This window comes from Nilaparvata lugens, chromosome 7 (assembly GCF_014356525.2).
Source record: "Nilaparvata lugens isolate BPH chromosome 7, ASM1435652v1, whole genome shotgun sequence".
NCBI lineage: Eukaryota > Metazoa > Arthropoda > Insecta > Hemiptera > Delphacidae > Nilaparvata > Nilaparvata lugens.
The window spans coordinates 28,066,781-28,088,205 of NC_052510.1; the positions used below are offsets into that span (position 1 = coordinate 28,066,781).

Below are 21,425 nucleotides of genomic sequence, written 5' to 3' on the forward strand. Positions count from 1 at the left end.
TCTCAAGATACTTGCAATAATTCATGTTTTCCTTACGTGAGTTTCTCAAAGTCCTCTTGTGTGAAAATTCTTACCGCTGGGCTGTTAGGTTCCTTACGAGCGTAGATCTTTGCTTGTCGTACCCACACGAACTGATAGCCTCGCTGCTTGGCTGTATCCTTTGTCGCCGCCAGTAGTGTTTTGTTTTTTCTCGTCAGGTGTTCGTTGACAAAAATCTTATTGTCTCTTTTCTTGCGGTATGCTTCCAACCACTTTTCCCTATGCTCACGGTTTGAGAACTGTACGATGATTGGCTGATACTTTTTGGAGTTGATGGTCGGTACACGGTGCATTGTAACTACGTTATCGATTGGAGAGTTTATTCCCAGAATTTTTCCCAAATTATCCACTACGCCATTAACTTGTTCGCCTTGAGACACTGGTATACCGTCTATTTGTATATTCAAACGTCTAGAGTATTGCTCCATATCGTCAATTTTTACCTCAATAATAGAAACCCTCTTTTTTAGGATATTATTCTCTGATTCAATAGTAGCAAAGTTCTTACTAAACTTTTTATTCTCCTCCTGAAGGCTGGTAATTTTTGCTAGTGCATCATCCAAAAAACCTGACAGATCCGTTACATCTTTTTTTAAATCTTTCATTTGTGTCGATAGAGTTTCGAACATTTCATTCAAGATTAACTTAATGAACTCCTGCGTGACCACACCACTACTATCGTCTTTACTATCTGATTTTTTGCTAGCTTTACAACTATCACATAACCACGTATCCTTTCGCGCACTCAATTTCTTATAATTTTCCAAAGATTTAACACTGCAACAGGATGGATGGAAGATGAAGCCACATACACCAGTGCACGTAACGATTTCCTTTTTCCCGATCTCTTCACTACATGTACCGCAAAAAGCCATATTTAAACGAAACTATTCATACAAAATTTTATTCACTATGATTTATAAAATGACAGACACGATCAAAACAGAATGAGACTAGCCGTTTAAAAGTGATAAGGGACAGGGAGTACTGTGCACAGAGTACGTCCGGCCGCGCACTCAAGTCTAGATAGCAACTGACTATGATTAAATTATCTTCAATTTGATTTATTATTTCACTATTTCATACTTTCCTTCAATTGTTATAGCAGCTTTAGTTGTGGGGTAAATTCATCAATTTAATCACAATAGATGATTTGACTATGAAATTTGAAGGGAATGTCTGGAACCCAATCTTTGACTATGCAACGCTATTGGGACTAGTTGGGAGGTGAACATAAATCAAAAGTGTCCATCTCTAACCCCTCTGTTGAAGGTGTGGAACTGAGTTGACATTTGTTGCAAGATTGAAGAATTTACCCCCGACTCTAAAGCTGCTATAACAATTGAAGGAAAGCATGAAATAGTGGAATAATACATCAAATTGAAGAGAATTTAAATGTTAAAAAACTCTGAATCTGCAAAAAGTTGTTCGAAAACCTGTGTTTTTAAATATATCACACTTTCACGAGCATCGCGAAGACTAGTGATGATATCACAGAACCCAACTAGACAGGGCTTGTAGGAAATTCTTCAAGCTTCATTTTCGAATGGTTTCTCAAGTTGGCGGAGCGCATTGTTCCCAATATATAAGCGTGTAAGCAAAACATGAAAAAATGTAACTTCAAAACAACCCACACCCCTTAAGCACAAGGGATGGGGATTGGGACTTTTGATTTGTTCATCTCCTAACTGGTCCAAACAATGTTGCAAAACCAAAAATTGAGTTTCAAACATTCTTTCTAAAGTCAATTGATCTATTGTTACAAAGGTGAAGATTTCACACTCAACAATAAAACTGCTGCAAAGGTCGTAGGAAAATGCATGAAATAGAGAAATTATACATAGAATAGAATAGAAATTAATGCTTAATAACCACATGATTAGCATGGTTTTTTTTATCAAATATTAGAAAAAATAATAATGAGGCTAAAAAGAGAAAAAAAAACTAGAGGAACACGTGTTTTTATCTAAAATGTCACAACTCAAGGCTAGGATATCTCTAAGACTATGATACGACTTCGCAGTTTCCGATATATATGTGAGAAACCATAAAATGGCACCTTTGAAACACCCCCACCCACTTATCGCTGTGGAGACTTCTGGTATGTTTACCTCCTTACTACCCTAAACAGAACTGCGGGGTCAAAAATTGTCTTCCAAACTTTTCCCTCAAAACCGTATTTTATTGCCTGGACTACAATAACATAATTACAATGAAAGAAACAATTGAAACAAACACAATAAGAAGAAAATTTGCTAAATAATGAAGCGTGCTGGAAAAATCAAGGGTAAATTACCTTGACAGCTATGATTTTTCATGTAATAGGCAGGTAAAGGTAGGGAATAGTGAGAAAGGAAAAGATGTTAAAAACAGGGGGAGCAGGGAGGAGAACGAGAAGAAAGATTGAAGGAATCAGCTCATAATTCAAAAACTCACAGCTACTGATAATCCTGGCATAAAACCTTCCAACAGAAATGGTAATCACAAATTGATATTGAAGAAGAAAGTACTGCAAATCAAGTTTTTTTCTGACCAGTATTTTTGCTACTTTTAGGGCTTATAAGAAAATAGTTTGCAATAGGGTTTATTATTCTAGCATTTATGTATATTTACTACCTCCTTATACATTCTATATTGGTGTTAAAGGTTAAATACTAGGTACTATTTTGTTAAGAAAGTTTTCATTTATGCGACTCTGCAGTCGACTAGACTAACCAATCCAACTAGTTAAAATAGCAAGTATTTATTAATTTCTTTGAAAAATTGTCACATTACATAACATTTGAGTATATCTCAACTGGTAACTTGTAAATTACAAAATCTGGTCACAGAAGGTCTATTTCTAACTAACTAAAAACATACAACAGACATGCCAATAAGCAAATTGAGCAAACTATTCATAGCCATGAATCGTACTAGCTCACTCAGTTGATATAGTACGTCATTCCATTAACTAATATTAATACAAGGTTGAAAAGTTTCTGTTTCGTAAGATTATTTTTGTGAATGTTTATTCCTAGTTTCACATGGTTGCTATTTTGATGGCTGCGGAGCCGCATAAACGAGAATCTACCTTTAGCAGTATCTCTTAAATTATAACTATCAACTAAGGAATTTACTGTGAGAGGAGAATCTGATCTAGGCTATACCTATCCAATCTAATAAAAAATCTTGTCAATTTAATGAAAAAAACAATTGTCACTTTGTACTGGAAATTAAATGTATACTTTCAGTGAATTCAATATTTTTATGTATAATATTCAGTAAAGCCCATATATTACTAGGAATCTTCTTCTTCATCTTCTTTTCACAGGATTGCCTGTTCCGAACCTCTTCATCTCTATAATCGGACCATCATTTCTTGAACGTCCTCTATATCTTTTCCCAACTGGTTTGTACAATAAGGCCTGCTTATGAATCCAGTTTCCACTCATGCTATTCACAGTTACTAGGAATAAAGATGATAATGTCGAAAACTGAATAAAAATGATAATAGAAATGAAATGAATGACTGACCGGTCGAAAGTGATGGAACTGAATGTGCTTGGTGAGCTCCTCCTTGCGGTGGAAGGAGGTGGGGCACTCGCCGCAGGCATGGGCTCGATCCTCGGTGTGCAGCTTCTCGTGGCGCGTCAGCTTGTCTTTGCGGTTGAAGGCGAGGCCGCAGATGAGACACGAGTAGGGCTTCTCGCCCGTGTGGATGACGGCGTGGCGCGCCAGGTCTGCGCGTGACGAGAACATCTTCTCACATTTGGTGCAGGCGAACGGCCGATTGCCCGCGTGAGCGCGCGCGTGCTTGTTCAGGTTTGTGCTGCGAGTGAACGACTTGTTGCAGATTTTGCACACGTACGGCCGGGCGCCTAAAAACACACAAAATAATTACTTTTCTAGAATTTTTAAAACCCCGTTATGTCATAAAACTTTCAATAAACGAATAAGGGCCGGTTTCCGTGCTCAGAATTTAGCTAAGTTCTAGACTTTAAACAGCTGGAGTCAGAAAATTTGCTTTCCGAAACTGGGCATAGACGCAGATTTTATGATAATCTTTATTTTCTCATTTCTATAATTGGAAACGTTTTAAGACGGAATGAAACATTCCTAAATAATTCAAAATTGCTGAAACTTTACACAATTTCCTCTTCATTTTATTTTGTGTTCAATTTCCTAGTCTTTCGAAATTTAATTTAAATGAGGACTGCGACTAAGCGCCGTTTCAGAAAGCCATTTTTTTTACTCCAGCTGTTTAAAGTCTAGAACAGTGGTCGCCAAACAGTCGATCGCGAGCTACTGGTAGCTCGTGGGGTAGTTTTTGGTAGCTCACAGAAACGCTCGTGCAAAAGAATGTCATCCAGTTTGAATATATACACGTTCCCAGTCTGAAGAAAATCAATGACGAGAAAAATCCTCCACAGCACCGCAGCAATAACCAAGAATATGTTACAATTCTTTCAGACTTGAGACAACAGTTTGATAGACGGTTTCAAGATTTTAAAAGCATATCAAATATGGTACAATTCATCAACTTTCTTTTGTAGAGATCTATGCAGAAGATTATTTTGCAGCTTGTGTTTTAAAACATTGTAAAACATTTACAACTTTCCTTGCCGTTATGAAAATTGATCACCTGACGACGCTAGTGTTCCCGCGCATCTCAAGTCTACTATTCAAAGATCTGAGCCAGCTGGTGACAGGATAATAACGCTGGAGAAACATTAGCGCCCCGTTTCACCAACCTTGGTCAAGGCATTTGAACATGGTTAAAGTCTATCAGCTGGTCAAATCAGAAATAATTCGTTCCACCAACACCAGTAAAGTTTAACCACGGTCGAACCAATGGTTAAGTTTGACTGCCGCCGAACGGGCGATCAAATTATTTGAACACGGTCAAAAGACTGGTTCGATCAATTTCCTTGCTTGTTTGTAGGTTACCATATGTTTTTGACGCAATGAAAAATTTCAAAGTTTTCAGTGCGATTGAATTTAGTTGTAGTAAATTATTTATTAGGTTCGTTCTCGGAATCTTCCAATTAGTGAATTATTACAGTATAGAAAATAAAGGAAGATTTTGAATTAAAGAGTTTACTCTTTTATTACTATTAGTTCTGTGTCGACGTATATACAAGGTTTTTGGAAATTTTGCATTTCAAGGATAATATAAAAGGAAAAAGGAGCCTCCTTCATACGCCAATATTAGAGTAAAAATCAGACTATAGAATTATTCATCATAAATCAGCTGACAAGTGATTACACAGATGTGTGGAGAAGCCAGTCTATTGCTGTATTTCCATAAAGGTCTATAGTTTCAATCAGGTACTTGCGGACGAGAATACTGCGTGAGGTCTACTGTTCACAGAACTACTAGTATCAATATTCTCATATTCGAAACTAGTAGTTCTGTGAACAGTAGACCTCACGCTGGATTCTCATCAAACATTTTAACATTCAAACATTTAAACATTCTGACGGTACATTTTGATACCAATAGAAATTTCATTAACTGAAATGAATTACTAGGTCTCAGACAGAATAGCAAAAATATCTGTCACCAAGGGTGTTATCAAACGAAGGTATAGATAAGACGATAACGACTAGGAAAGCCAAGATTATGGCTAACAACTTGAAATGAAAATCAAATTCTCAATTATTTTATAAAATAATAATATATAGGGTGAATTTGAGGTTAGGTTCTATATGAACAGCGCTTGTCGGCAATGTCAATAACGACTAAGCTGAACATCCACAATTTAATTAGATACTTGCTCGCAAAATAATAATGCATCTAGGTAGCATTCATTAAGACTAGGACAATAGGGTTTGTAAACTAAGAATGTCAAATAAATGTCACAAAAAACGATTAAGAAAACACAAAAATATTTATTGTACCGTATCTTATAACATGAACAAAAATTATTCTTTCTAACTTATCCATAAATAATTCAGCTAGGAGTGGTGAGAAGGGTGACCCCATTGCCAACCTTTGTTTTTTGAACAAAGAGAGGGGAGAGATTTAAGAATAGATCATAGCACTGGTTTTCACAAGTTTTCTATTTTCAGAAGCCAACCCATACTGATGTTATCATTCCTCTTCATTCTTGTCATCCTATTTCTCACAAACTTGCTGCTTTCAATAGCATGGTCTATAGAGCACTAACAATACCTATGAGCCATCATGATTTTGATATTCAGATCACTAAAATTAAACAGATAGCTGTCACAAATGGGTATGAAGAAAGTATGGTGGACAGATTATTGAGTAAAATTAATAGACAAATTTCAATCAATTCTAGCTTTGTAGGCTCAAACTGTGAGGAGAAGACTTGGATAACAATCCCATATTTAGGCCTTGTATCTGATAAGATAGGTAGGGAATTGAAGAGGAATGGATTTCATGTTGCTTTCAAGACCAAACCGATTTTAAATAGTCTATTTAGCTGGAGTAAAGACAAAATTGATATTTGGGATAAAAGCGGGGTGTACAAACTTAAATGTGATGATTGTAATGCTTGCTATGTGGGTCAGACTGGTAGAAGTTTCAAAAGTAGAATTAAAGAACACATCAGAGATTGGAATAAACAAAATGGGGAGTCTAACTTTGCAGAACATTTGATAACAAATAATCACAAGTTCACAGTTAAGGAGAATGTTGAGTTTCTGCATGTTAATAACAAAGGCAGATCTTTGAATATTCTAGGGGCTTTAGAAATAACAAGAGTAATTAAGGAAAATTCCCAGTATAGTTTAAATGACCAGATTCATTTCAACCAATACAACACTACAAATTTAGTTTTATCATAAAATTGTAAGCATACATTAGTCAATAGTTTTTCCATTTAAATATTTGTTTTATTATCTTTCACACTTGTTTTCTTGGTTCTTATTTTGTACTAAAAGTAAATTTTATTATCATGGCAATTCTATTGCTTAAGCCGCCATTTTGTCACACCGTTGAGGGGGAGGAGACTGTCTAGCTAGGCCAATGGCAGGCGTTCATGCCCTCGACCAATAGCAGTACTCGCCTACTAGTATAAATTCTGCTGCTCTTGTATTTAGTTCTAGTTTATCAGAGATTGACAATGGTGTAATAACCGAAACCGGTCTTTCTAATTATCAATAAATCAGTGGTTTTTTGACAATCTCTTAGTCTTTTTCATTCAATAATTATATAGGTAGATAAGATCAAATTATTGATTAATAAAATGAAGTAGGCTGAAAGTAGATCAGGGTAATCAACTTTCAGTAATATACAGCAGTATGCAGTGGATAATTAAAATAACATGAGTATATATATATATATATATATATAATATATATATATATATATATATATATATATATACAGGGTGATTCACGAGGATATGCGGTAACTTTGAGAGCTCATTCTATATGTAAAAATAATGAAAAATACTTTTATAAACATAGGTCCGGAAATGTTTCGTTAGCGAGTTATACAGGGTTAAAGATTTCGCCTGGATTTCAGTTCCGCTGAGTAAATGAAGACTCTCTGAAATTCTGGGAAGTTAAATTTAGGGGCAAATGCCATTGTTTCTTATGGTTTTTTACCTGAAAAATTGATTAGAACAGGTCCCAGAACTGTAAGATGAGTAGTTTTCGAGTAATCCAGTGTAAAATGCAAAAACATTGAGTAAAAGAACACAATTTTTACATTTGGCCAGCAATCGCTTTGTTATTTTACCAATAAACTGATCAAATTTCAGAACAAAACTTGTAGAAAATTTAGTAGAAAAATGCCAAACTTGTAGAAAATTTATCGACCTTCGTTTTCGAGATATATCGATTTTTCGATATTTTTCAAGTAGGCGTACTTCCAGTCATTAAATCATCAATATCTCAAGAACCATTGGTCTTAAGTGAATTTTAAGGACATCGTTGAAAAGAGGACAAAACTTCACATTGATTTAAGTTATAAAACATGCCAAACTCAATTATTGAGTAGTATTTATAGCGGTCAAAGTTGAATAAAAATCAAGAAAAAATTGTCTGAAAAGTTTAGATTTTAACTCGACTTTGAACTTTTTCCAACTTGTATCTCAATAACAATTGCAGATACGAACTTCTAACCAGTTTCATTGAATTTCTCAGCCAAATTTCCTATAGAAAAAGTATTTTTACGTCCTTAATCACTTGACACAAAGCTATCAAATTGTTGACAATTATTCACATTCAAACAAGATAAGTCTCGTTTTTAATTAAAAAATCGAATTTAAACTGAAATTCTGATTCGAGGATATACGCTAGACACCTGTATTTGGTCCCATTCGAAAGATAATCACAAGAGAAAGTTTTTGCGTTATAAAAATTATTTCCTACCCTGGAAAAAAATCGAGAAAAATGTGTCTAAAGTTTTCAAAGAAACTTCAAAAATCACTCTTTTTCAACTTTGACCGCTGAAAAATACTACTCAATAATCGACTTTGGCATGTTTTATACTCGAGTCAATGTGAAATTTTGTCCTCTTTTCTACGATGTCCTTAAAATTCACATAAAACCAATGGTTCTTGAGATATTAACGATTTAATGACTGGAAGTACGCCTACTTGAAAAATATCGAAAAATCGATATATCTCGAAAACGAAGGTCGATAGGAGAAAATTTTACGAAACATTTTTTGTTGCAAATTGCATGTTAAATCTATGGTAGCCGGGGTTTACACCTTAACTGGGACACCCTATATATATATATATATATATATATATATATAATATATATATATATATATATATATATATATATATATATATATATATACATAATTAATTCTATAACAGGTTTAAAGGTTTGTATTTGTGGGATGGGTGGGGGATGGTTGTCATGTGATTGTTCTAGGGCCAGACAGTTTCAGTCATTTGTTCCAAAAGATGTTTTTTTAAAGTCAGGATGAAGCTCGCTCGGCTCTCGATGGACCTGATAGAAACAGGAAGTGCATTCCATGCACAACAGGCACTGACTAAGAAGGATTTTGTGAAAATAGTAGTTTGATGATTGTGTATCCTTAAAGTACTTTCTCCGGTTCTAGTATGTGAAGCATCTATCCTCCTACCTTCAGAGACAAATTTGAAATCATCTTTAAAATAGTTTGGATACACTAATTTTGTGAATCGATTCAAGGTCAATATTGTTTATAAGACGAGAATATCCAATTATAATGGGTTGTGTTTTGATGGGATTAAGCTTGAGGCCATTTTTCTTTGTCCATTCCACTATCGAATTGATATCCTGATTCATTATTCCAACTGTTTCATTAATTTTTGTTATGGGACAGCTTAAATAGATTTGAAGGTCGTCTGCATAAGTATGGAAACTGGAGAATTTGATAATGGAAGAAAGGTCATTAGCATACAAAGTGAAGAGGAGAGGGCCTAAAATTGAACCTTGTGGTACTCCATGCATAACGTTTTTCCAAGTAGACTTTTTGTCACTGACAGAAACACATTGTTTTCTACCTAATAGATAGGATTTAAACCAAACTAACGAGTTGTGACTGAAACCAAGAATAGCCAACTTATTCAGAAGGACTGTATGATCAACAGTATCGAATGCTTTAGAAAAATCAAATAGGGTGAGGATGGTGCATTTTCTTTGGTCCATAGCTAACCTTATATCATCAGTGAAACGAAGCAGAGCTGTCTCAGTTGAATGGAATTTTCTAAAGCCTGATTGAAAGTTATGAAGCTTACTATTGTTGTCTAGAAATTTTACAACTTGAGCATGAATGAGACTTTCTAGCACTTTGGACAATGCAGGTAAAATACTGATTGGTCTAAAATCCTCAACTTTATTGGGTGATGGAACTTTATTTAGAGGGCGAACTAGAGCAAACTTCCAGTTTTCAGGGAAAATGCCTTCTTCAAGTGACTTGTTGAAAATGTATGTAATGGTTGGTAAAACAGCAAATAACATCTTCTTGATAAATTTAATAGGAATTTTGTCTACACCCGTAGCATTACTATGAATACGTTGAATTGCTCTGAAAGTGTCTTCTTCTGAGATTGGATGGAAATGAAATTGATCAGTAATTGGTAAATCTAAGTTTGATTGATTGAGTACTGTTACTTCAATCAGAGCTATTCCTGGAAATATTATATTACTAGCCGTCAGGCTCGCTTCGCTCGCCATATCCGTTTAGCCAGACGTTTAGTCTGGACCCCCGACTGGATCGGTCCATCATATGATAAAAATATGACATAACATTTCAAATTTGGTAGGTGTGTTCAGTTGGCCCTTTAGAGGTGCAATAAGAACGGATTTGAAAAAAAATCCAAAGATACGCCCAAAATCTGCGTTTTTACTTTCCTTGCCCTACTACCATAGGTAAGGAAAGTATTGCTTTCCAAAAAAAATTAAGGTACCCCAATTTCAAGTTTTCTATACGTTTCAAGGTCCCCTGAGTCCAAAAATATGATTTTTGGGTGTTGGTCTGTGTGTGTGTGTGTGTGTGTGTGTGTGTGTGTGTGTGTGTGTGTGTGTGTGTGTGTGTGTGTGTGTGTGTGTGTGTGTGTGTGTGTGTGTGTGTGTGTGTGTGTGTGTGTGTATGTGTGTGTGTGTGTGAACACGATAACTCCATTCCTAATCAACCGATTGACTTGAAATTTTAAACTCAAGGTCCTTATACCATGAGGACCCGACAATAAGAAATTCAATAAAATTCAATTCAAGATGGCGGAAAAAATGGTGGATAATTACTAAAAAACCATGTTTTTTACGATTTTCTCAAAAACGGCTCTAACGATTTTCTTTAAATTTATACCATGGATAGCTATTTATAAGCCCTATCAAATGACATGAGTCTCATTTCTTAGAAAATTGCAGGAGCTGCGTAATATTCTCGAGAAAAATGGCGGATAATTACTAAAAAACCATGTTTTTCACGGTTTTCTCGAAAACGGCTCCAACGATTTTCTTCAAATTTATACCATGGATAGCTATTTATAAGTTCTATCAACTGACATGAGTCTCATTTCTGGGAAAATTGCAGGAGCTGCGTAATATTCTCGAGAAAAATTGCGGATAATTACTGAAAAACCATGTTTTTCACGGTTTTCTCGAAAACGACTCTAATGATTTCCTTCAAATTCATACCATGGATAACTATCTATAAGCCCTATCAACTGACATGAGTCTCATTTCTAGGAAAATTGCAGGCTTTGCATTATGTTATTTCTCCAAATTATTGTCATTTAAGAATGAGGCTCTCAGTTCAATGAGCAAGGAAAGTTGTGTGAGTGTACCACACCAGATTTTTTAGCGTTTTCTCAGCTAAAGCTGAGAAACTCTTTTCGAGAACAAATAAACAGAAAATGTTCAAATTTACCACAGAAGCTCAGCTGGGGTGCAATAATGTTGTGTTAGAAGGAATTTGAAATAACGCCAAATATACGCCCAAAATAAGCGTTTTCTCAGCTTTTCTGCGTTTCCTCACCTTTTTCAACAATTGATGAAAGTATATTAAAATAAATTCAGTACACAGGTTTAGCAGAGGTGGAAGAATTTTGTTCGCCAAAGATACGCCGAAATAGTAATTGGTGTTTTTCGAGATCAAATTGACATAATACGTTCGAATTCGGTACAGAGGTTCCGCTGAGGTCTACATGCAGGCATGAATTTTAATTGAGCGAGCTGTGATATTACTTTCCTTGCCCTATTACCATAGGTAAGGAAAGTATTGCTTTCCAAAAAAAATTAAGGTACCCTAATTTCAAGTTTTCTACACGTTTCAAGGTCCCCTGAGTCCAAAAACATGATTTTTGGGTGTTGGTCTGTGTGTGTGTGTGTGTATGTGTGTGTGTGTGTGTGTGTGTGTGTGTGGTGTGTGTGTGTGTGTGTGTGTGTATGTGTGTATGTCTGTGAACACGATAACTCCATTCCTAATTAACCGATTGACTTGAAATTTTAAACTTAAGGTCCTTATACCATGAGGATCTGACAATAAGAAATTCAATAAAATTAAATTCAAGATGGCGGAAAAAATGGTGGATAATTACTAAAAAACCATGTTTTTCACGGTTTTCTCGAAAACGGCTCTAACGATTTTCTTCAAATTTATACCATGGATAGCTAGCTATTCATAAACCCTATCAACTGAAATGAGTCTCATTTCTGGGAAAATTTCAGGAGCTCCGTAAAATTCTTGAGAAAAATGGCGGATAATTACTAAAAAACCACGTTTTTCACGGTTTTCTCGAAAATGGCTCTAACGATTTTCTTCAAATTTATACTATGGATAGCTATTTATAAGTCCTATCAACTGACACGAGTCTCATTTCTGGGAAAATTGCAGGAGCTCCGTAATATTCTTGAGAAAAATGGCGGATAATTACTAAAAAACCATGTTTTTCACGATTTTCTCAAAAATAACTTGACCGATTTTTTTCAAATTCATCCCCTGTATAGTTATTTATCAGCTCTATCAACTGGCATGAGTCTTCTTTCTGGGAAACTAATGGGGGGTCCACCCCATCCTTGAGAAATAAACTTAGTAACCTCCTTCTCCTGCATGAGGTAGGTAGGTAGCGCAGTTCATAAAAAGAACACATAGTCGAGTTATTTCATCTGTAGAACAGATGTTTCGACGACTTTAAAAAAGAAGTCTGATCGTAGTTTCAAATATGAGCAAGGGAAGTTGTGTGAGTGTACCACACCAGATTTTTTTTCTTGTGTATTTCTCATATTGTTTTTTTTTTGCTTTTACTGTTTCATATAATATTTTTTGCTCGTTGATTTTATTGTAATTACATATTTATTGATTGAATGGTGTTCTTTTCATTTTTAATCCTGTCTTCTTGCATGACCAATCTTGTACTAGTATTTTTTATTATCATTATTGACAAACTAGTAAAATTATCAACCAATGGTATTCTTCATCGAATAAGTTGGTTAAATCAGCGATATACAGTACCGATCATTAAATCTTCAGAAATAATACGTTCTCAAGATTTATTTAAATGGTTCAACTCATTCAATGAAATCAAATTGATTGAAATACAGTCTCAGTATTAAGTCGAAGCAGTATTACAGCCTCTTCAACATCTATAATTGCGGAACTAGTCAATGCAGCGGTAAAAATTACCGATTGACAGAGCAGCAGCAGTTTGCAGTAACTGATAGCAGAATTTGGTATAAGCTTCTCGAAGAGCTGGTAAGAATTATATACTGTACTATTGGTATTTCAGCAGGTGTCAAATTACCAGAAATATTAAAATATCTCATGCTCTACCGACAGACAGCCAGCTGGGCATATGTAGGTCAAATACGGCTTTACAAGATTCAAACATTAAGAAAAATGCCAAATCAAAGACTTGAATCTTAGACCTCACTTCGCTTGGTCAAAAACTAATTTAATAGGTGATTTAAAATAAAAAAAAAATGAAATAAATAATGCTGGAGAAATTATAATATTTTTGATTGTAAAAAAATTAATTCTCATCAGATAGAAAGATTATCACGGAACTGGATGAATTATATCATATGGAATACACATTCAAACGTGAACTGAGTTTGTTTACATTTAAAACAAGTGACATCAGGTACTTGTGGATGAGAATACTGCGTGAGGTCAACTGTTCACAGAACTACTAGTAATTTTGATCTAGGCAACCACATGATTGTCCAATCAGTTTAGTGATGATATGAGAAAAAACATTTTGGAGAACATAAAGAAACATAAACATAAAGAAAACCATACATAACATCGATGAGTGAAGAACGTTAATTATTGACCGAGCGAAGTGAGGTCTAAGATTCAAGTCGACGGTTTGGCATTTCTCTTAATGTTTAAATGTTTATATTGTAACGTTATTTTCTCTATAACGTGTGCCCTGCTTGGCCTCAGTCGGTAGAGCAAAGATTTGGAAAATGTATAATACTTTTTGTGATTCCTGGAAAAATAATAGTACCAATTTCTTACCAACTGTAGAATATTAGAAATAAATAAGTCTCAAAGATTAATACTCAATGTGTGTAATCTCTATTAAAACATGTAGGATAGAGTGAATTCCAATCAACAAACTATTAAATATTATAACTGATTTATGTCATCTGTTTTGCATAACATCTGGTTTCTGGTATACTACGTCTTCCCCCTTTCTTCTTAAGTTCAATCTGCATATCGCAGTTGATCTGCGTGGCATCTTCTCATCGTTTCCTCAACATTCACTAGGTATGAGTATGGTCCATTTACTTTAACGATTTTTCCTTTTTTGTAGCCTTTGCCTGATCTGTCTAGTACCCATACGCCATCGCCCTCTCCGAACACCTTTGCGTTGACTCTCGGCTTGCTGTTCCCTTGTCTAACTCTTCGTCTACTCTGTCGTTAACATCTGGTAGTAATAGATCTATTTTGCAGCGTAACTCGCGACCGAACATCATAAAAGCAGGTGTTTTTCCCGTTGCTCTCTTTGGGGATGTTCTATGAGCGAATAAAAATTTATTTAGTTTTTCTTGTAAGGTGCCAGTACTTCCTTTTGAAATTCCCATACGTTCTTTGAACGTTCGTACACAACGCTCCGCCAATCCATTGCTTTTTGGGTGATATGGGGTGATACGTGCATGTTTTATGTTCTTTGCATGTTCTTTGCAGAAATTTTGGAATTCATACGAAGTCAGTTGAGGACCGTTGTCACTTACAATTATTCTTGGGTAGCCAAATTTAGAAAATAGATCTTGTAATATATTGATCGTGGATTTTGTTGTGGTTGTTGACATGGGTATTACTTCGAGCCATTTCGATCTAGCATCTACAACGACTAACCACATTTTCCCTAAAAATGGTCCTGCGAAATCTATGTGGATTCTAGACCACACTTCTGTTGGAAAAGTCCATGAGAAAAGTGGCATCTCAACATCTCTGTTTCTGTTTTCTTGACATGCGGTGCAGTGTTTTACATATTCCTCTAAATCTTTGTCCAGTCCAGGCCACCATACTTGGAATCGTGTTTTTCCTTTCATTGCTACAATTCCTGGATGACCTTCATGAAGAATTTGTAGTACTTTTGTTCTTAATCTTGTGGGTATGACTAAACGACCCGACCCGAGGAGTATGCCATTTTCAAATGATAGTTCTTCTCGTTTATTGTAATATGGTAGTAGTTCTTTGTTTACATTTGTATCTGTTGTCCAACCACTTCGGAGATAGTTTGTAACTTTTGCAAGTGTTGTGTCATGTTTTGTTGTTTCTTGTAAGCTCTTTGTTGATAATGGTATATCTTGAAATCGAAGGTGGAAAAGATGTGCTCTATTGTTTTCCCCTAACTTTTCGTTTTTTGACTTCAATACATTTTCCAAAGGAAACCTTGATAGCATATCCGCCGTTGCATTATCTGCACCTCTGTGATAATTTATTGAGTAGTCGTATGAGCTCAAAATTAAAGCCCATCTAGCAATATGGTTGGAAACAACTTTTGGAATAGAGTCATTTTCACCGAAAACTTTCACTAAAGCTTTATGATCAGTACGAATCTCAAAGTGTCTGCCATAGAGGAACTGTTCAAAACGTGTTACTCCGAAAATTAAACCTAAAGCTTCTTTTTCAATCACACTGTACCGTTTTTCAGCTTTGTCAAGTCGTCTTGATGCGAACAAAATTGGCCTTTCAGTACCATCAGTATATCTGTGAAAAAGAGCTGCACCTAATCCGACTTCACTTGCGTCTGTGGCAAGAATTAGAGGAAGTGATTCATCATAATGAGCTAAAGTATCTGATGTTGTTAATAAATGTCTCAATTTTGTAGCGATTTGTTCATGTTTTTTATCCCAGTGCCAATTTGCTCCTTTTAGAAGTAATTTGTGTAACGGAACGCACAGTGATTGTAAATGTGGAACAAATTTACTGTAGTAGTTGATTGATCCCAAGAAGGATCTTAGTTCTTTGACATTTTTCGGTGATGGCATATCTTCTACGGCTTTGATGTGTTCAGTTGTGGGGTGTATACCTGTTTGATCTATTCTGTGTCCCAAATAGTTTACTGATTCCTCAAACCATTTACATTTTGTGGTTTGTACTCGAAGTCCATTGTTTTCAAAACGTTTTAACACTTCCCTGACTCTGTTAATGTGTTCTTCTCTTGTGGGAGCTGTTATTATTACAACGTCTAAAAGACATGCAACGCCTTCCAAGCCAGCCAAGATTTGATCCATTTTACACTGAAAAGCTGCTGTTGCTATTTTTATTCCAAAAGGAAGGCGTGAATATCTGAAAAATCCTTTATGAGTAGAAATAGTGAGATACTTTTGTACAGAAGTATCAACTTCCATTTGTAGATATGCATCCTTCAAATCAATAATTGTGAATTCTTTCCCTCCTGTAAGTTTTGAAGTGATTTATTCAAACCTAGGTAGGGGATAGTTGTCTGGACTTATAAACTTGTTTATGGTGGTTTTAAAATCAGCACATATCCGGACTGCTCCTGTAGGTTTCACCACAATAACTATTGGTGAGGACCATGTGATAGGTTCTTCACTTGTGTTTACAGGTGATAGTACATTACTGTCTACTAAACGTTGTAGTTCCATTTCTACTGCTTTTCTTAAGGAAAACGGAACTGGACGTGGTTTTGCAACTATTGGTATGGCATTTTTTGACATGTGGAAAAGTACCTTGCAGTTCTTTATTGTTCCCAGATTTGGATTGAAAACATCAGAAAAATCTGTGATTATTTTATTTACCAAAACTGAGTTCTTTTTTTGTGGAGAGCTTATCGTTTTTTTTACTGAGCATATTTCAGCACCGGGAGGTAAGGGTAGATTGAATTTTGAGGACCCAATTAAGTCCAAACAAAGGTATGTCATCTTTCTTTATAACAATTACTGGTAATTTCCTGGAGTCACCAAAAGCATTGACGTTTATATGTGTTTCTCCAAGTGTTTCAATGTCAATCCCTGTGTATGCCGTGAGGTTTCTTGTTGGTTTTAAAATGGGACTTCCAATTTTTTTCCATAATTTCTCATTAATAACGCTGTAAGCGGCACCTGGATCATACAGCATTTTCACTGTGTTGTTGTTGAGTTTAACGTTCACCATTACTTTACAGCCTTTTTCCAGAGTTCTTATATGTTCAATATCGGAAAGTGACAGGTTGTCATCTTCTATTGATAAATTTTCGCGGACCTGATTTATCTGTTTGTCTTTTACAATTGTAGCGTTCCCTACTTTTAGACATGCTCTAGCAAAATGGTTCTTACCTCCGCAAGCTTTACAAAATTTGTTATTTGCAGTGCACATGACACCATCAGAATGTCGCCGGTTTCCACAACGGAGACAATGTGTATTTTTGTTCAATTTTAGAGTCGATTTCTTTTCATATTTTTCGTTGTACTTTTGAGGGTTAGATTCCATTGCCTGATGTTTATCAGAAATTTTTACTCTATTCAAATTTGTAGAACTGTTTTTAATTTCTTGCTGTTGAAGGTTAACGGTTTCTAGCAATTTTGCTGATTCTACTATTTTTGTAAAAGTTGTTTGTGTTGATGCATGCATTCTCAATAACTCAAGTTGCCAACTATCGTTGTTGATGCCTAATATGAACTGATCTCTTAAACATTCATCCAGGTTATCACCAAAATTACAATTTCCTGTGAGAAACCTTAAATCTAGTTCAAATTGAGTTATGGTCTCACCTTCATTCCGGAATCGTCGAGAAAAACAAACTCTCTGGGATAGAGGTGCTTGTGGTTTCGTGTAGTATTTGTTTAAGACTTCTATCGCATCATTAAATCCAATGTTGTTTATGGGGGTCGGATGCATAGAATCGAAAACTATCTTGAATGGTTGCGGTCCCAGATTCTCAAGAAGTAAGTCTCGTTTTTTTTCTTCGTTTTTGATGTTTCCATTTCGTAGGAAAATCTTGAACCTTTTGTGCCAATATATCCAATCTTCGGTTGTTCCGTCGAATGGTTGACATTTGCTGTGATTTTTATTTACCGACTGCGCCATGTAGAATATTAGAAATAAATAAGTCTCAAAGATTAATACTCAACGTGTGTAATCTCTATTAAAACATGTAGGATAGAGTGAATTCCAATCAACAAACTATTAAATATTATAACTGATTTATGTCATCTGTTTTGCATAACATCTGGTTTCTGGTATACTACACCAACTCTCCCAGGAGCTCAAACAGTTCTCTGCTTTCGCTAGCTGCAAACGTCGGCCGCTTTAACAGTTCACAGTTCTTGTGACTGATTTGGTGTACTCCGCAAATATAGATGCAGTAGAGATAGATATATGGGCTCTGATTATCGTACTAGACAATGCGGTACCGCCACTAATGCCACCCGCTACCACTCGCCAAATTGGTCAGCAATGAAATATGATACCGAGCGGAATCAAAGGCGATACTCTATCAGAATACCTTATAAATTCTATTAATTTATATTGCTGCAACTTAATACTATGACCTTTGAGATTCTTCAAATCAGATGTGTTGGTACTGGATAATTTGTATAAATCTCGAGAATGTATTATTTCCAAAGATTTGATAATCAATGCTGTATATCACTGATTTATCCAACTTATTCGGTGAGGAATATAGTTGGTTCTTCTTCTTCTTCTTCTTTGGCTTTACAACCCAGTGCGGGTCACAGCCTCTCTCAACTTCTGCCTCCAAGCATCCCTGTCCAACGCTGCACTTCTCCATCTCCTCACACTTATCACTGAGGCGTCATTATTCACCACATCCATCCATCTAGTTTTTGGACGTCCTCTCTTTCTCTGACCGTACAGTCTTCCTTCCATAACCATCTTTGGCGGGTATGCGTCGTCAGCTCTCATCAAGTGCCCTGCCCATCTTAGCCTGCGTACTCGCATCAAGGTTACACATCTGCGTGCTGGTACAACCTGTACAACTCTTCATTGTGTCGCCGGCGCCAGGCTCCCGATTCCTGTACACCCCCAAAGATCCTCCTCAGGATTTTCCTCTCAAACACGCCAAGCATTTTTTCGTCTGCTAGTGTGGTCGCCCATGTCTCGCTACCGTATAACAGAACAGGCAAAATGATAGTCCGGTAGAGCATCAGCTTGGTCTTTCTACTCAGAGTTTGGCTCTTCAAAATATTGGACATGGCAAAATAGCATCTATTTTCTAGCAATACTCTTCTCCTCACCTCTCTGCTTGTATCATTTTTGGCATTTATAGAAGATCCTAGATATATAAACTCTTCCACAATCTCAAAATGCTTTCCATTAATTTCAATGAGTGCTTCTCGTTCATGCGTGCCTAATGCCCCCGAGCCACCAGCCACCATCACTTTGGATTTCTTCTCATTAATGACAAGACCTATTCTTTTTGCAGCCTCCTCAAGCCTGCCATAAGCGTCCTTCATAGATGCTGTAGACTGCTAACAATGTCTACATCGTCTGCATAAGCTAGAATCTGGGTGAGTCGGTTGTAGATAGTACCTCTAGTGCTAATTTGGGAGTCTCTGATCAAATATAATTGGTTGGTAATCTTAATAATATATCAATACTGGTAATAAAATGGACTATAACAAGATTGGTCATGCATGGAGATAGGATAATAAATAAAGGATACATCATTCAAATAAACATACAAATATAATTACATAAAATATCAACGAGCAATAGTAAAATATAGAGCAACAAGTATAAAAATAATAGGAGAACAAATATATATTGAAAAATATCACAGATAGCTCACTAATGATTGACTTTGCTTTTTAGCACGAAATATTACCATGTGCTTCATTAATCAGCAAATATATACTTTTAAAATATACAGCTCAGTTATCGACTTGCTACTGCTTGTCAAATAAAATTTATTAATCTTACTTCCAAAATTCTGAGAAATATAAATATCATAAATATCTCAAGGCTAGGGTTCGGCCTCTGGTGGAAATCAGATAAATCAATTTATCTTATGAACATGAGCTTCTTAAAAATCTTTATAATTTACTGATAAAAAAGATGGTTAAATGAGCATATAATATAATATCAAAACTTAATAAATATTTCATCTGTGCATACTTAAACATGTAAATCTCATAGATTGTTCTTAATAATATATCAATACTGGTAATAAAATGTACTATAACAAGATTGGTCATGCATGGAGATAGGATGATAAATAAAGGATACACCATTCAAATAAACATACAAATATAATTACATAAAATATCAACGAGCAATAATAAAATATAGAGCAACAAGTATAAAAATAATAGAACAAATATATTGAAAAATATCACAGATAGCTCACTAATGATTGACTTTGCTTTTTAGCACGAAATATTACCATGTGCTTCATTAATCAGCAAATATATACTTTTAAAATATACAGCTCAGTTATTGACTTGCTACCGCTTGTCAAATAAAATTTATTAATCTTACTTCCAAAATTATGAGAAATATAAATATCATGAATATCTCAAGGCTAGGGTTCGGCCTCTGGTGGAAATCAGATAAATCAATTTATCTTATGAACATGAGCTTCTTAAAAATCTTTATAATTTACTGATAAAAAAGATGGTTAGATAATCATATAATATAATATCAAAACTTAATAAATATTTCATCTGTGCATACTTAAACATGTAAATCTCATAGATTGTTCTTAATAATATATCAATACTGGTAATAAAATGTACTATAACAAGATTGGTCATGCATGGAGATAGGATGATAAATAAAGGATACACCATTCAAATAAACATACAAATATAATTACATAAAATATCAACGAGCAATAATAAAATATAGAGCAACAAGTATAAAAATAATAGGAGAACAAATATATATTGAAAAATATCACAGATAGCTCACTAATGATTGACTTTGCTTTTTAGCACGAAATATTACCATGTGCTTCATTAATCAGCAAATATATACTTTTAAAATATACAGCTCAGTTATTGACTTGCTACTGCTTGTCAAATAAAATTTATTAATCTTACTTCCAAAATTATGAGAAATATAAATATCATGAATATCTCAAGGCTAGGTTTTGGCCTCTGGTGGAAATCAGATAAATCAATTTATGTTATGAACATGAGCTTCTTAAAAATCTTTATAATTTACTGATAGAAAAGATGGTTAGATAATCATATAATATAATATCAAAAATTAATAAATATTTCATCTGTGCATACTTAAACATGTAAATCTCATAGATTGTTCTTAATAATATTCCCTTTAAGTTTTAAGACTTGCGCAAGCTTTGATATTAATTTTAATATTAAAATAACCCTTCGTCGAGCTAGCTTTATTTAATCATGATTTATTCAAAGCACTGAGGGCCCCCTTAATAACTTTTCAATTGAACTCACGTGTCAATTTTCACAAATTATTATGGCAATCCGGATTCTTTTCGATGTCCTTGGCCTTTCTGGTGGGCTGCTGTTGTTTTCTCCAATGGGAATAT

At 35.0% G+C, this 21,425-nt stretch overlaps 1 protein-coding gene across 2 annotated transcripts in view; it reads right to left on the reverse strand.

The window, feature by feature from the left end:
* LOC111053142 (zinc finger protein 883) overlaps positions 1 to 21,425 on the reverse strand; it is a 62,202-nt gene that overhangs the window by 7,310 nt on the left and 33,467 nt on the right. For both annotated transcript variants that reach the window (XM_039432434.1, XM_039432433.1), the window contains one exon: positions 3,556 to 3,899. In XM_039432434.1, coding sequence (XP_039288368.1) covers positions 3,556 to 3,899 — 344 coding nt within the window. The remainder of the gene's footprint in view (positions 1 to 3,555; positions 3,900 to 21,425) is intronic.